General features: G+C 45.3%; 2 protein-coding genes across 4 annotated transcripts in view; both read right to left on the bottom strand.

Annotated features, from left to right (window-relative positions):
* Positions 1 to 2,737, bottom strand: part of CWF19L2 (CWF19 like cell cycle control factor 2) — a 57,357-nt gene extending 54,620 nt beyond the window's left edge. The window contains exon 1 of the mRNA XM_072338350.1: positions 2,517 to 2,737. Within this exon, the coding sequence (XP_072194451.1) occupies positions 2,517 to 2,600 (84 nt within the window). The 5' untranslated portion in view covers positions 2,601 to 2,737. The remainder of the gene's footprint in view (positions 1 to 2,516) is intronic.
* An 8,100-nt stretch (positions 2,738 to 10,837) lies between these two features.
* Positions 10,838 to 16,988, bottom strand: part of ALKBH8 (alkB homolog 8, tRNA methyltransferase) — a 58,451-nt gene continuing 52,300 nt past the window's right edge. For all 3 annotated transcript variants that reach the window (XM_072343740.1, XM_072343756.1, XM_072343749.1), the window contains exon 13: positions 10,838 to 11,071. The gene's annotated coding sequence lies outside the window, so the exon portion shown is untranslated. The remainder of the gene's footprint in view (positions 11,072 to 16,988) is intronic.

Here is a 16,988-nt window from a genome sequence, read left to right as displayed (position 1 = left end):
ACTGAAGGAAAAATCAAATTTAGTAAATATTGCGTGCTCAGGTTCTGTCAAAACCACCTTTGTGTCCTTCTCTCTACATTTTCTGTATGAAAAACCACCTTCATCACAGCTTCAGCCTTTTCAAAATGGGAGTAGCTTACTAGTAGTACTGTCATACTGTAACAGTACTGCAACCAAACTGCTTCTCCCAGCTTCACCATGTCTCCCTCAAATGAGACTTACCTAAACATGATGACAAGTTAAATACAAACTAATTGGCTTTTCCAGTATATTTAATACCACAGTCTAGTAACTACAGAGATGCCACAGAAGTGTTTAATGCTACTTTAAAGATACAAACAAAAGAAGTAGAAAGTCCTCTGAAGAGCAAGTTATGCCAAAATTTTTAAGCAACATCCTCCCAGAATACTTCTATTCCATGTTACACCACTGACGCTAGCAGAAGCAAAGAAAGCAAAGAGAAAAATCATTATTTGATAAGCAACACAAACATGCCTGACACTGTACCACGTTTCGACAAATAGGACTGTGAACTCTCAACTCTCTTACTGTACGAGTGAGAAGTGGTAAAACAGGATGATGGTGTCCTATAGAAGTCTTACTTTCTTCCAGCTAGGAACGTTTTTTTCAGCATCCATCAGTTTGAATTGAGCACTCCTAACAGGGATTCAAATCGAGCAGAAAGTGCAAATATATATATATATATGTATATTAATAACTCTAAGGAAAAGAAAAGAAAAAGAAAGGAAAAAAGAAGCACTTCTGCAGGCTTATTACTTAGCTAAGGATATTCCCTTCAACTGCTTGTAAGAAGAAGGGAACACACAGGGTAGAATTGTTTCACATTCTGATGTCACTGCACGGAAATCCTGTTGCCTAGGAACAGTTCCTAGCTATGCAAAGGAACCCACGTAAAACATTACCTAAATTCTGCTATCTTCTCACTTTGAAAAGTGAGAAAAGACATCACTGCTGTGTAAGCAGGAGGACACATTCAGGCCTTTTTCCCATTACCTTTGTTCTAGAAATATCTTGGCTGTCTTCCTTCTCTCGCAAGCCCACCATCACAATCTATTATTTCTATATCTTCTCCCCCCTTCCTACACATTCATGAAGTCACTCCTTCATACCAAGCCACGTTACCTAACCAGCATATGATTCCTAATGCCACCACTCACTCTAGCTTTGAGTTAACAACGAGCAGCTTCCTGCACATGCACCGATCACTGCACACAGACAGGCTCTGAGTATGTCAGGATAAGGACAACTTTCTGGGTCACAGCAACACCATGGAAGCTGCAAAAGAGTAGCTGCTGTGTCTCAGCTCACACAAGAGCAGGGGCTAACACAGCACCCAGCATGTGAGCTCTACAAGTCAAGCTGCCTCACTTCTGTCTGAGATGTCACTCGCACCATGATGAAAGTGCTACAGTGGTGCAACATGGGCTCCTCAGGAAAGACAGACCAGGAACGCAAAGAGAGGAGTTGTCCTGTGAAAGGAAGGGCTGAATAGAATAGAATTATGAAATAGAATCATTAAGGTTAGATAAGACCGCTAAGATCATCCAGCCCAACCATCAACCCATCACAACCATGCCCACTAAACCACATCCCTCAGTGCCACTTCCTGAACACCTCCAGGGACACTGACTCCACCACCTGCCTGGGCAGCCTGTGCCACTGCCTCACCACTCTTTCCAAGAAGAAATTTTTCCTAATATGCAACCAGAACCTCCCCTGATGCAATTTAAGGCCATTCTCTCTAACCTATCACTGCTACATGGAAGAGGCTGACAACCCCCACCTCCCCACACCCTTCTTTCAGGCAGTTGTAGTCAGCAATAAGGTTTCCCCTGACCCTTCTCTTCTCCACACTGAGCAATCCCTCTTCCTTCAGCCACTCCCCATAAGCCTTGTGCTCCAGACCCTCCACAGCACTGCTGCCCTTCTCGGGACACACTCAGGGCCTCGATGTCTTTCCTGTAGTGAGGGGCCCAAAACTGAACACAGCACTCAAGGTGCGGCCTCACCAGAGCCGAGTACAGAGGGACGATCCCCTCCCTGCTCCTGCTGGCTACACTATCGCTGATACAAGCCAGGACGCCATCAGCCTTCTTGGCCAGCTGTGCACACTGCTGGCTCATGTTCAGCCGGCTGTCAGCTAACACCCCCAGATTCTGTTGCTCCGAAACTGCTCGGCCTAGAGCTGAGGCGGCTTGGCGGTTGTGTGCACGAATACATGAAGTTTAAGGACACAAATGATCTCTTTTCAGCTGACTGAAAACCAGACGCCCATAATAAGCGAAATCGCAGACAGAGATCCCCGCCGTGTGCCGCCGCGTGTTGCGGCACTCCCCTCGGGCTGTCCCAGCGCCCACACCGAGCGGGTAGAGGCCTCGGGCAGGGCCGCGCTCGGAGCGCACTCCGCGGTCGCCCCAGCTCGGGTGGGCAGGGCAGGGGAAGGCAGGGCAGGAAGCCCTCGGCCCGGGAAGGCCGAGCCGCGCCGGGCCGCCCACCTGCGCCAGCAGCGCTTCCCGCTCCCGCCGCCGCTGCTCCCTGCGCGCCTCCAGGCTCCGCTCACTCTCCCATCCGGACGCCATCGCTAACCGAGGCGGAACACGGCGGCCGCACGGCAGCGCTGCCGTACCGTGAGGCAGCGGCTGTCGCGAACGGCGTCCCGGGCAACGGCGGGCGGGGCGGCCTGGGCTGGATCCGCCCGGCAGCGCCGAGTGAGGCGCCTAGGCCGAGTTTCACGCGGCTCCCCGCAGCCCAGTGAGGAGACGGCTCCGCTGAAGGGCGGCCGCAGTCCGGGGCACGCGGTGTTCACGTTCCGCAGCCAGACGGGGACGGGCTGTGGTGGCTGCCCCTTGTGCGCACTGCCTCCCACACGCCCATGGCCCCGCTGGCCCGCTCAAGTCTACACCTGGCCAGTTCCCCTCCCAAGGGCCCGGGTTCGGCAGAACGTTTGGGTCCTCAGTCCTTCCGAAGCCCAGCTCTGATTTGCCAGTCCCACTGGCTTCTATAACTGGCAGGTTGGCAGCTGCTATGGCGTACCTGAAAGGAAATTAATATACATATATTAAAAATTAAAAATATCTACTTAAAAGGCATGCACAAATTGGTGTTGACCAACAGTATTTGACAGGACTGCTCTATCTCAGGTGAAGCAAATATTCATCCAAAACATCATTTCTTTGGGATGAGATCAGAGCATTATTAATGTGCGTGACACCAGACACGTTCAGAGTTGCCAAGTAATGACATTATTTAGATGAAGGTCTGAGCAAAGTGTTCTGGTAATTTGTTAGCTATTTGCATTGGACAATATGTTTCCGAAGTGATAACAGTAATTTAATCATCATCTCCATGGTGGTATTAAATGTGGAAATCACATTTGCATCTTTTTGCTGCATTTGATTTATTTTATGACAGCCAACATCTCAAGAAAAAAAACTGTCATAGATCACCACTAGGTAGGGAATGATAACTGATATTGCTTCATAAGCTGTTTGGCAAAGCAGTACGAGACCCCCCTTTGGGGAGCCACTTACAGAGGAAACAGATGGATACAAAAGATGTTCCAGCAGGGCTGAAAACCGCTGTGCATGCTCAGTCCATAGCTGTCTGCAGTGAAGCACGCCAGTTGAAAGAGGAGATAGGAAAGCACCTGTTTGGCTCAGTAAGCAAAGCCTCTTCTCTGATCTTGATGTGCTCTTTTTACTGACAAACTGGTTCACGTTTATCTTGGCTCCAAGCAGCCAGAAGGTCAGGTCAGGTGGGTACCCCCTAGTTCACTCCAGGCAGTCAGGCATATTTGTTTAATAGATTTATATTGAACTAGATGGTGAATTGATAGTCTGTGAGTTGATCTGACTGCTTTTGACTGAATCAGTTCAGGAGGTACTTGGAAGAGATACCTGCAATGAAAGCCTGGGAGCTGACAGAAGCCGGTTTGCAACAGCTGTGGACAATTATTTTCCTTCAGCAGCAATAATGAGAACAAGGACCGTGTTTTCTACAGCAGGAAGGTACAAAGAGAACTTCAAGCAGTGTCTGACCTTTTGCAGTATTTGGTTCTGTTATTGGTATCTGCAATTGTCCACCTGATTAATAAGGCAGTACTGTAAACTTTCACTTAAATCCAAGTTTCAAGTTGTTCTGTTTTAGAAGAGACAAGCTGACACAAATGCACTCTGGAATCTCAAAAGCTGAAGGAACTATTAAAGCTAGAAAAGTATTTCATAAATGTGACCATTCTCATAAGTGTGACCATTCTGCTGTTGGATTTTTGCGAGCTGACTTTAATTCTGAGGTCAGACATTAGGAAAAGGTTGACGTACTTTAATCTTATTTCATCTCCTTGTCTAGGAAAAGGATTTTTTCAGAGGAAGCAAGCAAAAAATGAAACCTTAGTCTCATTTTGTTCAAGATATTGCTCTGTCTGAGTACTTTAATGCGCTCAGAAATCTTCAGTGAACCTTGAGAACCCCGATATACCACTTGTAATGGTTGGCAGGGCATCTCTGCTCAGTCATCTCATTCCCACTGCCAAAATTAACCACACTAGTAAAACAATAATGCTTCAGAGATACTGATCCTTGCTGAACTCCTGCAGGGAGGCACTGACCTTGCAGAGTAAATTATTATTTCCCATTTAATGGCACATTTTATGCTTTCCCTCAAAGAAGCTGATGACTCTCCAGCTGACCAGTGTTATAAACCTTCACACTGCAACCTTCACCACTTGCCTTCAGCTCTCTGATATTTTATTTTTACAAGAAAAAGGCTGGGAAAAAAATCCTCTACAGTTTTCTTTAAGTGAAAGACAGTGCTTCACTGGGGAAAAGGGGTTCTTTACTTTGAAAACATGGAACTATTTTTTTCTGCAGCAGTAAAGAAGCTGTAAGCATGTGGGTAAATACAGCTTGCCACAGGAGACAGTTTCTCACTTCAGTTTTAGCAATACATGCTAAAGTGTTCATACTGAAGAAGCACAACATCCAATAGATCCAATAGAGAGGGTACACTCAAGTCAAAATGAAACCATCTGGTCGCCATTAGTCTTCTGAGCCGTCATTTGGATTTGATTCTTAAGGGTAACAGACCAGGATGGGAAATTGCATTGGCTGGTCTAAAAAATCAAAATAGGAACCATTGAGAAAGTACAGAAAAAAAAGAAAAAGAATAAAAGAAAAAAAGAAAGACATAATTGTGAGGAAACGAGTATTTCTTTTACATGAATTTCAGAATGTTTCCCCAGCAGAAAACTGAAGGAACCATGTCTAACCTAGGTGCCATAAAGTGATAGAACACCTCACCCAGAAATCAGTGCAGTAGCATTGCCTGGGTCGTTAGCTCTCTGAATTGTGCAGTCAGGGCCTGACTTGACAGCTTTCTTCTGTCCATCAGAAAGACTATTCCTGGCAGCAGCAAAAGAGCCCTGTGACGGCGAGAATCATGCCAGCCTGCCTCGGGAATCAGAGTTCAGCTCACCATGAAAATGAACAAGGAATCTGTGATGGTCTGGAGAATGATTCACCCATTGTTCTGTTTTCAATAGCGAATGCTATGGGATCTGGCCCTAAATTATTCTGTTAATTTGCTTGGCTATGTTGGAAACAAGTGATCTTTTCAACTGCAGTTTAGCAGACCAAGGATGTGAGGTTACACCTGTTTTTCCCCACTCCAGCTCTATGACCGTAATAATGAGAATGGTTCAAGTGGTAAATTCTCCAGTGACAGCGACTAATGAATGTTTCGTGAGGAAGCTATAGAAGCTCAAATGGTTCTGTTACCACAGGTGCAAAGATAACTTGTTCAGTTCATTTCTTGTGGGAATTTTACACACCGTTTTTATCTTTTGAGACTTTGAAAACAAAGGCTTTTATCAGTCGGCAAGCACAAAGCAGTGATAGCACCTGTCCTGGCCTTTCTTTATTGAGTCTGATAACTGATCTTTTCAAAAATCATTTCTCTGGGGGAAATGGAAAGATCTTTTCTAAGCCTGCTCATGTTGGAGAGATCCAGTGGTGCACACAACAGGGAGATCCAAGCCAGCTGCTTCCAGAGCAAGACAGACAGATATACTGACTCAGATCACCTGGTTGGTGCAGAAATGAACACACCAGAGCTTTGGGGTATCAGTCCAAATGCATCAGACCAATGCAACAGTAACACAGTCATGTGCAAAGCTTCAGTGCAACACATTGGGTTGGTATGTTCAATTTTTAAAGTAAGATTAAAATATATCTGCTTTCTGAGGCCGGGCCAGTTACATAAATCAGTCTGTAGCCTAGTTCCATGGGCAGCTGTGTCAGCCCCACAGTTAGAAGAGCAGGGATACCCTAACCTGGTACCACAGACAGTGCATTATGCTGTTTTCCATCAGCAGCCATCCCCTAGAGACCTGAAGGCTGCCTGTCCTCCTCTCCTGCTCATTTCAATGCACACTTATATGGGCAGCAACCAGCAATGTGAAGGAAGTCACTGCGTCGTTCCCAGCTGGACTCAGATAGTGGAGTATCATAGGAGGGTGTTCTTCCATTGCAATGGAGAATCAAACAGTGTGTGGGGGTAGGAGCTTGTCCTTGTCTAATGAGGTGGTGAACACTCAATGACAAAAAGTGCTGACACCACTGAGGTCTTGCTCCATGGGAAGGGCTCCAAGCACTGCAGTGCTGTAAGGTTACCTGTAAAGAGAATCTGACTGCCACAGAGTGTCCACGACTGTCTCTTTTGGCAGCAGCTTGAACAATTTGCTTCTCTCCAATTTTCACCCCACGGTTCATGAAATCGATTTTCGTTTTTCTTTATTTTACAGTGTTGAGCTGAGAGGGAAGGATAGTTTCATATCTAACCCTCATCTCAGCCTTTGTCCCAGAAATACCTGTAAAGACTAATTCCTTCCAACTCAAAGTACACGGATAAGCCAAATCTTTATCAGCATTGCTTCATTACAAGGAATAAGTGTGAATGTGTTTTCATCCTGAACCCAAGTGCAAAATAAACAAGCATGCTTATTTGCTATCTTCTTCACAGCATTGCTTCATAAAGATAGGTTAAAGAAATTTAATAGTGAAAACAAGAAGCAATTTCAATCCTATGTTCTAGTATGCGCCTCCAATACATGGACAAAAGAACTGCTCATGGAAGGAAAGGCTCTGCTTTAATGAGCGCTGTGGTAAATCACTGCTTTTGCTGAATATGTTTGCAATGCACAATAAGGTGATCTGAGCTATAGATATCTTGGTATGCAGCTCATCTCTGTTCATTTAATTTTCATTGAATGTGGGCAATGAGATGCTCTGGTTCCCTTAGAAATGTTGTTTCTTTGTTGCAGGCTGAAGTTAATCTAGATGAGAAGGAGACTGTGTTACTTTGTGAGGAAACAGATGAGAAACAGAGGGAAAGATGCTGCAGTAGCTATCCACCGGTCTGCATAGCTGTGAAACCAAGAAGATTCCAGGGTAGGGCTCCTGCACTCCCATCAGACTGTAGGTACCACCAGAAGTGCTGGCTGCACTTAGCCAGAAAATAGTGACCATTTGCTTTCTGCTAGAAACCTCCCATGGTGATCCACGGTGCTTTCTCTGGCCTCCGCTGTAGAGGTTTGTAATAGACACCACCTTTAGGCCTATAGTGGTAGAACTTGCAGGTGCCAACCCCCTCTCACCAAGTGCCATTGAAACTCTTGAACCAAACTACCTTCCAGAACCAGATGTCTTTTCATGTATCCTCTACAGTGCTGGTTTCAAATCCCAGTAACACAGAGATTGGAGTACAGAGCTTTGTTACTGGGGGACAGCTTTACTCATTTTGTTTCAGTTAAAGAAGGTGTTAGACTGCTTGGAGGGCTCAAAAATAATTCTTAGAGCTCTGAATGTGGATGCTGGTTTCCAGTGTCTTCACAGTAATTTAACTTGACAGGACATGATAAGGAGGACCAAATCATAGGGCCAGATGAAATACATCCTCTCATTCCGGTGGCCTGGTGAGAGATGATGATGAACTCTAAATAAAAGATCCTCTGCTTATGCTTCCTTAGAATGTCGGCTGTAGTGTGAGGTGAGATCTGAAGCGAGTAAACAGCAGAAATCATTAGAGTAACAGTAATAATAATAAAAAGAAGATAGGAGGCATCCCTTAGAGAAACCACGCTTATTGAAGGGCATCAACCTTCAAGAAAAGGACCAGGCTACAAACTGCTATCATCTGGTTGTTAAAAACAGCATCAGGCTGTTATCAGACAGAATATTTACTAAAGGGCTTTGTGTCAAAACTACACAACCTGAGATTCCTAAAAGGGATGGCCAATATCCTTTCAAAAGCCACTGCTTGATTAAAACAGAGTCATAAAATTAGGTGGTTAGAAGTGAAAATAGATACATATATAGAAAAGGTTGCTTTGAGTCCTACAGTGAAGAGTAAATAATCTGAGAAGAGTGTTTGAATGGAAAATACTTGAGTTTTCAAGGGACTGAGACATGGCATTACTTGCTTCATGAGTCAAAGGATTGTTTTTGCTCTGGTATATTAGGAAATCTGATGCAGGCAAGAGTTTAGAGGCCAGAGAGAAGAAGCACAAGCATTAATCAAGGTGAAAAGATGGACAGTGCACACAAACACCTTCTCTTCAGACAAGGATGTTGTGCACACAAGATTGATTTGGAAAGGAAAGGGAAAACAGGAAAACAGCAGAGTTGTGTTGCTAGATTTAGAGAGAACAAAAGAATGTATCAAGTCTATGTACCATGAAAATCACTTTCAGCAACTGAACAAGAGACAAAGGGGGAAAAGGAATGAACAAAGTGTTCTCACCCTTGCCTTGTTTAAGTAAAAGAACACAGCAGTGTGAAAAGCTGGGGAGTTTTGAAAATGGAAACCTGGGGACGGGATTTGCCTTTCAATGCAGTCGTACAGGAGCTGCTGTAATTACCCTGAGAGATTGTCAGACTGCAGCCTGAATGATTGCTGGAGAGAGCAGCGGCATACTGGAAAGGACTGTCTCCCTGAGATGAATGCTTTAGCAGTTCTTTAGTTGAAAGTTTATGTTTTGAACTCATCCAAGGGTATGAGAAGCCTGACATTAAGGAGTGATGTGTGTTGGAGCAGTGGAGTGTGATGAGATACTTCTCCATCTCCTGCTTTGCAGAAGGCATCAAAGAGGAGCAAGCAGAGGAGACAGAATTGCTCCACAGCTGGGTATTTCCAGCATTAATTTCTAAATCCTGGCTAGGACTTGGAGTTTCTGTTTCATTTTTGATGGAGGTTCTAAGCAAGACATCCCATGAGGAAGCCCAGCTCAGAGATATGATTTAGCAGAGGGTTGTTAGGGTACTATGGTTAGGCTGTGGTTGGACTTGATGATCTTTGAGGTCTTTTCCAACCTGGGTAATTCTATGATCCTATGATTCTATTTATAAAAAGATGCATTTTGCTCTAATTTATTCTGCCTTACACTTTTGTCCAGTAGCTTTTCTTTCAATGTAAAGACAGAGTGAAGAATGAATACGTGGTGTGATATTGCTGATTGCTGTGACAGAATACTGATATTCTCTTCTCTTTCTTTAGATATAAAGTAATAGTTTTACAGTAAAGATTAGCTTGTCAACTGTCAGATTGACAATAGAGTATTTCTGCATTTGAAGGAGGTATTTATTTACTATTATTGCTGTGACACATCTCTCTATCCTATTTGCTCATGAATTTAATTATTATGTGATATATTTTTTGCCTTTGTTTCTGCAAAACCATAAGAAGAATGACTGCTGTCACTGGGGTTGCTGGTTTGTAATGGTAAAGCACAGACACAGCCAAGGAGGGGTAAACAAGTTTCATACCAGATAACCAACCATACACGCCTGATCCAGTCGTTATTTCTCAGCTGTATTTCTGTAGAGCAGTTGATAGGGAGGAGCTGCCTATGATGAGTTCTTGATGCACTCGGGCTGCCAGACACCTCCACTCTTTTGATGTTATGTCAGAGCAGCACGCGCAGCCCTGCTGGCTGCAGCACCTTCCTCAGAGCCTGACCCAGAGCTCACTGAACTGAGGGTGGCAATACTAAGCCTGTTCACAGGGTCCCTTGATTAAGACCTAAAATAAAAGGCATTGAGCATTTTATTTATTGGAAGTGAAGGGGAAGAGGAGGCAGACAAAACAAGACACCCATCCATCTTGTCTCTAGCTTCCTCCCTGTGTTACCCTCAGTTCCTCAAAGCCAAAGCTGCGGTTTGACAGGAAAAAAACAAAAGCAAAAACCTTAAGACAATAATACTAGGACAAAAGCACAGGTTAGATTAAATTTAAACAGCCTGCTCAGCTCTGGGCTGAGCACACTTAAGCACCTCAGCTGCTCCTCACACCCTTTGTCCTCCAGACCCTTCATCACATTCATAGCCCTTCTTTGGACCCTCCCTAATTACTTTATGCTCATCTTATATTGAGGCCCCAAACCCACACCCAGTGCTGGAGACGAGGCCACACAGCACAGATGGGACAGCCCAATCTGGTGGCAGTGCTGGGCCTGGGGCATCCCATGGCTTGGTTGGCTCTCTGTGCCCCAGGGCACACTGCTGACTCACATTCAGCTTGCTGATGACCAGAACCCCCAGATCCCTTTCTATAGAGCAGCTGTCCAGCCTTTCATTCCCCACTCTCCGCATAGATGCAGAGCTGCCCTGCCCCATGTTTGGGATCTGGCACTTATTGTTTTTCAACTTCATGGGGCTGGTGATTGCTCAGCCCTCCAGTTTTTTGAGACCTCCCTTAAGGCAATCCTAGCCTCAGAGGAATCAGCAGTGACACCCAGTCTAGTGTGATCTGCAAACTTACTTTGTATATCAACAACAAGTCCTGCATATCAGAAATGCATTTACAGGAGTAACGCACACACCCAGGCCCACTGCTCTGGGCAAAAACAGGAGTGCTCCTGTGAGTCTCAGCTGCAGAAAGCTGCTGTCGCTGGCCTCTTGCATCACACGCAGTGTATTTCTTCACTTCCAGGACTTAAGACCTCCTTTATCTTTCACTCAACGCTGTGATTCATGGTACATCCAAAAGGCCTTGAAAGCTGTTAAGAAATGAGATATAAGGGTCAACGAAGGAACATAGTGTGAGAAGACAAAGCGTGAAGCTGAGCTGATAACCTGTGTAAGAGCACAGTGGCTATAGGAATCTAACCAGATAAAATGCAGAAACATTGCATTGCTGAGGCCAAACAAAAATGTCACAGCAAACCAGCCATGAAAAGCTGCAGGTTGAGAGAGGCTAATTAACTATTTTAGCCACAGTTAGTTATGTCTGCTAGTTATCCAAAGGGGAGGCCATGATTTTAACGTCATAAAGAAACATTAATGGAATGAAGAGTTTGATTTCTATGCTGCCTGCACACCAGTGATAATTAAATTGGTATCTGTGGATGAGACAACGTCGCGGTAAGAAAAAGAGATGAACAAGGGCAGAGCTTTATGAAGTCTACCTAAAGGAAGGAAGAAAACCTCACTCAAGGACATGCAGAAAGTGATCGGATATGCAGGAGACTCAGGAAGGAAAAGTACCACAGGAGCAAGGGGAGGAGAAGTTCCCAAAAGAACAGAAGTGGCAATTCTCAAAGGTAAAATGAATGTCAGCAAAGAGGAAACTGCAACACTGCCTCACAGACTTGGCTGAGAGAAGGTCTTCGTTGTGTAACTCATCGATGACAGCTGTGACATTGAATATAATGTGCAAAATAAAGTCAGTCAGGTAAATAAAACCATAAAGTCCCTGTTTGTCTCTGATAATTATTCAGGGAGTCTAGACGTTGCCCTGAGATGTAGGCACGAACGCTAATGTCTTCTCTAGTAAGGTGAGGAAGCTCAGCCTGGAAAGCTGTATCCAGCTTGTGGACAAGAGCACATCAGGCAGAGGATGTGTGCATCCAACAAGTACCTCTGTAGCAAATGGCTCATAAGGAAGCAGGCAAGAAAAGGAAAACGATTCATTTTGGGATACTTGAGATGTCAGGTATGGCCTTTCGGAGCAGCTTTAACAAAGCAATGCAATTTTGATTCCGCCCCAGGAGGACACATATTAGTTATTGCCAGGCAAGTTATTTGCATAATAAATTAAGGTCCAAATGCTGCTGTCGTCAGTGTAATCACTTCATATAAAGTGCATTAGCACGGATAAAAGAGATTTGCAATGATGGATTAAATGTCTTTCCTTCTTTTCTCCCCAGTAAGTTATAGAAAAACATAGCGACGCACAGAAAGTGATGATGACAAGAGGTCCTTAATTGTAGCCGCAAGAAGAATACACAAAACAAAGCACATTGAAGACAGTAACTATTCATCTTCTTCAGTATTTCCATACAGATCTTTACCCTTCACGAATAAAATCTGTTCCTGTGAACAGAACTGAAATTCTGAGACTAAATTTCATCCGTATTCAGGTAAATCCCCAAATTTTCCAGTGTATGGAGAGTGCTATTCCTCTAAACCTCTCACCATGTGAGAATGGCTTGGAATGGCTGCCCATCCACACAGTGTTTCCCATACTTGCTCCTGGGCACACTTTGCAGAATTCAGGATGTTTGCCATGTGCAGCGACAGCTGCATGAGACTCATTTCTGGCACGTGGTTCCCCAGATGTGCTCAGTGCCTTCTACTTCACGAGGAACACACCTGAGCTCAGAAAAGACTCACCTACACGGCTGCCTTTGTTTTGTTTTCTGGGAGTTCACTCTGTCTGCACACCAGCAGCCTGCTGTCACTCAGACTGATTGCTGTTTTTCTAACCTATATTTAATATCTGATGACATTTACTTTAATTGTTCCCATTGGGATCGCACCATTTAAGCGATCGCTCTCAGTTGCAGCTCTCTGCTGTCATGCCGTATTACGTTACAGTTTCTATTCTACAAGCTCTTCTCTGTAACCCATTCTCATAATTCCTCTTCAGTCTCTTAAAACAATAAAGCAACTTCCTGACTTCCTCCACTGCCTTATTTCTTTAAAGACTGTGAGTTCACTATTTTATATCCACGATCAAACAGAGATGTGACAGAAGTCAACCCTCCCAGTCAAAAGCCAGCAGTGAGACATACATCTGAGTCTCATTTGTATGCACGAAGCACATGCTTGTATTTGTATTTATATGGACTACACGGTTCAGCACATTGGAAAGTTTTGTATTCTTAGTTCTGCCAAGAGGACGAGGTGAGTAATCCTGGCGTAAGGACAGGACATCACTGTGTCCCAAGGCATGAAGAAAGGCAATATCTCAAAAGAACAAACACTGAAAGTCAGGAAAATCAGCAAAGTGAGTAGAGGAAGGGAGATTGCTTCAACAAGGACAAAAGCAAGTCCCAAATCAGACTTGGAGCATAAAACCCAGCCTGGCTCCTCCTTCAAAAGGAAAACTCGGAACTCAAGTGTTCCGTGGCTGTTTAAGGGAGCCACACACCAAGAGGACAGAATAAGAAAGTGCATCAAATGTGGCTCCTCCCTGCTGGTATTTTTCACAATGCCCAAACTAGCCACCTTCTAGGATAAAAAGTAACGTGTTTCCTTTGAGCTGCACGGATTACTTCAGGAACTGGTAATGCAGGACCTCCCATGGAAGAAGTTTCTTAATGGTAATCAGCACTGTCAAAACAGCATCTTTGTTCTGCATTCAGGTCAAACGCCCATAAAAGTTGTGGAACTTCCATCTTGGAAAAGTTTTTGGCATTGGTTGGACAAAGCCCTGAGAGCAGCTTGCTCTAACTTGGGAATTGAGCTTGGTTTGAACAGGAAATTCGACTGCATGGCTGCAGAGGTCCCTTCCAAATGAATTCTTTATATGATCCAATGACTGACCTTTAGGCACCTCATACCACCCTCCATCAGCCATTGGCATTGCTCTGCTATTTTTACCTTCTGCCTTCCCAGATGCGAAGGTTTGATTCCTGTCTCAGAGCTCCCACCCCCATCTCCTTTTCATTCTCTCTCCCCCCTTTGTCACACTGTACTGGGCAAGAAGAGCCTGCTAACACATGTTCAGCATTGCTGCTCACACTGACCAAAACCTTGATCCTTTTCAATCCCTGACTTTTCAAGCATGAAGATAAAGACCATTACACCATCCTTCTCTGTAAACTGCTTGTATGTTCAAGTATTGTCACTGTCCTGGTGGTTTCACGTGAAACATCACCTCTACTTGTCATTAGAGAAGGCAGCAACCAGCGGCCAGCAGTGAGCACACAGAGCAGACTCAGGCAGGTGGGATGAAATGAAGTGCTCTCACTGCAGTTTCCATGTGGTGGGACAACAGTGCTCGAATTTCTTCAGAAAAAGCACAATGCATCAAGTCTTAGCTGGAGAATTTACAAACACAATCCAGATCAGGAATGCAGAGTAAGAGCATATCCATGTCTCTCTTGTAACTCTGGAGTCCAGCACTGGACCCAGCACTCCAAGTGCCTTGCAAGAGTTGAGTAAAGGCCAAGGATCTGGATCTTCCCTAATTCTGAAGCAAGGGAAACAGCGTTGCAGAGAGGCAGTGAGGAACTGCCCAAGGAGCCATTCCCCAACCAGTGAATGGAGAAAACAAGGGAATGCTGGTGATCTGCTGTGGTCACAGAAGGAGCTGGGTTGGATGGGACCTTGGGATCTCACATAATCCAAATTCCTGCTCATGGCAAAGCACATTTCAAAGTCAAAACAAGGGGCTCAGGCCTCTGCCCAGGTTAGTTTTGAAAATCTCCACAGAAGATGGCATGAGCAATGGCATGGGCCGTGCTCAGGGTTGATGCACACCCAGCTTGTTGCCTACCAGAAACCCAGCTTCTTTGCTGCAGAAGTGCCACACAGCCACTCAGTCCCTCACCTGCAGCAACACAAAGGGCTGCTCTGGACCAGGGACCAGACTTTGCATTTGTGTTTGCTAAACTGGAAAAGTTCTTATTGGGCCCATTTTCCCCTTAACACAAGGGTACAAAGAAACTCAACCTCTTAAGTCAGGCACCCTACCAGCAGCATGCATTGCCTTTCCAATTAATTTATTCTTCCATACCAAGTTGGCACATTCTCTCCTCCCCAGAACACAAAATGACTCCCAGTGATAGCATCCCACTGGCTCTCTGGCCATCTCTTGGGCAGCTAGGCTAGGAGCTCAACCTTTGAAATACGGCAGTAAAAATGAGCACACAATCCTGCCAGCAAGTCCTTCCCTCTCAGTCTCAGGCCACTGAGCTAACAGCCCTTTCTATGAGCTGCTTCATCTCCAGGGAATACCCCCACACCTGCCCTTTCTGTTTATTTTATCCCTGCACAGCTGGAAAGTGAGCAGACATCCCTCTCAGCCAACAGACAGAGCAGAGACAGGAGCATCACACAAATAATCACCGTGTTTCTGTATATCAGTCTGCACACACACCAGCACTGCAGTCTTGACCACGGGGCACTGCACTGACCCCGCTGAGCTCAGAGAAGCACAGCTCCCCATGCAATTTCCTTCAGGTCTTCCACCATTCTCATTACTTAAACATCACACTGAGGCACCACCACAGACCCCTCATGCACATGCCCTTTCCTTCTGCTAGTTTTGAAATACGATGAGCTCTTTCTCTTAGATTCTTTATTTCACTGCTGCTCCAGAGTCCAAAAGTGCTTTCTGGGGCCTTTCACTTGGCTACCTCTGACAGACTGAAAAATAGAGCTGGTCCAAGGACACATAACCCATAGCAGGTTGTTCTGTTAGCAAGGACGTGTCACATCTACATTCCTTGCAACAGGGAAATGGGGAAGAGAACTGGCCCTACTCAGCCTAGAGACACTCATCTGGACCCATCATGCATTTGGGGTGGCCAGCAGGGAGAGGGAGGCGATTGTCCCCCTCTACTCAGCTCCTGTGAGGCCCCATCTGCAGTAATGCATCCAGGCCTGGGGCTCCCAGCACAAGAAAGATGCAGAGTCTGAGAACGGGTCCAGAGGAGGAGTGCTAAGATGATCAGAGGGCTGGAGCACCTCTCCTGTGAAGAAAGGTTGAGGGAACTGGGCTTGTTTAGTTTGGAGAAGAGAAGGCTCTGGGGGGACCTCATTGCAGCCTTCCAGTATTTGAAAGGAGCGTATAAACAGGAGGGGGAATGGCTGCTTACAAGGGTGGACAGTGATAGGACAAGGGGGAATGGTCTTAAACTGAGGGGAGGTTTAGGTTAGATGTTAGGAGGGAGTTTTTCACACAGAGGGTGGTGACACACTGGAACAGGTTGCCCAAGGAGGTTGTGGATGCTCCATCCCTGCAGGCATTAAAGGCCAGGCTGGATGTGGCTCTGGGCAGACTGGTCTGGTGGTTGGCAAACCTGCACATGGCAGGGGGGTTGAAACCAGATGATCATTGCGGTCCTTTTCAACCCAGGCCATCCTGTGATTCTATGTTGTCATGGTTTTGTAATTTTTGCTATTGGTATTCCACATCATAACATCATGTGGAGCACAGAGAAGAACTACACGTCCCAGAGGATCTCACGGTCAGAGAGGGAAACACATCATGGAAGTGATGCTGGCTCTCTCTCACTGCCAGGCAGTGGGTGTGGGTGTGCTTCCAAGCCGGGGCGCCTCCAATTTCAAAGTAGGATTCTCAGTCTTCAGAAACCTCTCTCTCTTATTTTTCTATTCACTAGCTTCAATTTCAATTAGATTGTATTATATTGTGTTATCCTGCATTCCAATATCATGGTTAATAAAATAAGTTTTCCTCCTTAGATCGTTGCCACTTCTCTGTTTATTTCCTTGAGCCCAGCTCCCATATCCCTACCCCTTTTCCTTTTTTCCCTTCCCATTTTTGGGGCCGGGGGGCCCACAGTCCTACTGCCCCCATCACGGACATAGACTGATCTAGGTAACTCTGTCACATACACACATGCAGGATAAATAGCCCAGATCTGCTCAGGAGGACCTTTATTTTCAACATGAGCTGCTACTGTCTGCATCAGCATTGGGCTGCCACTGTGTCTGTCAAACCCT

This window comes from Excalfactoria chinensis, chromosome 1 (genome assembly GCF_039878825.1).
Source record: "Excalfactoria chinensis isolate bCotChi1 chromosome 1, bCotChi1.hap2, whole genome shotgun sequence".
Classification (NCBI taxonomy): Eukaryota; Metazoa; Chordata; class Aves; order Galliformes; family Phasianidae; genus Excalfactoria; species Excalfactoria chinensis.
This window is presented reverse-complemented; position numbering and strand designations above follow the sequence as displayed.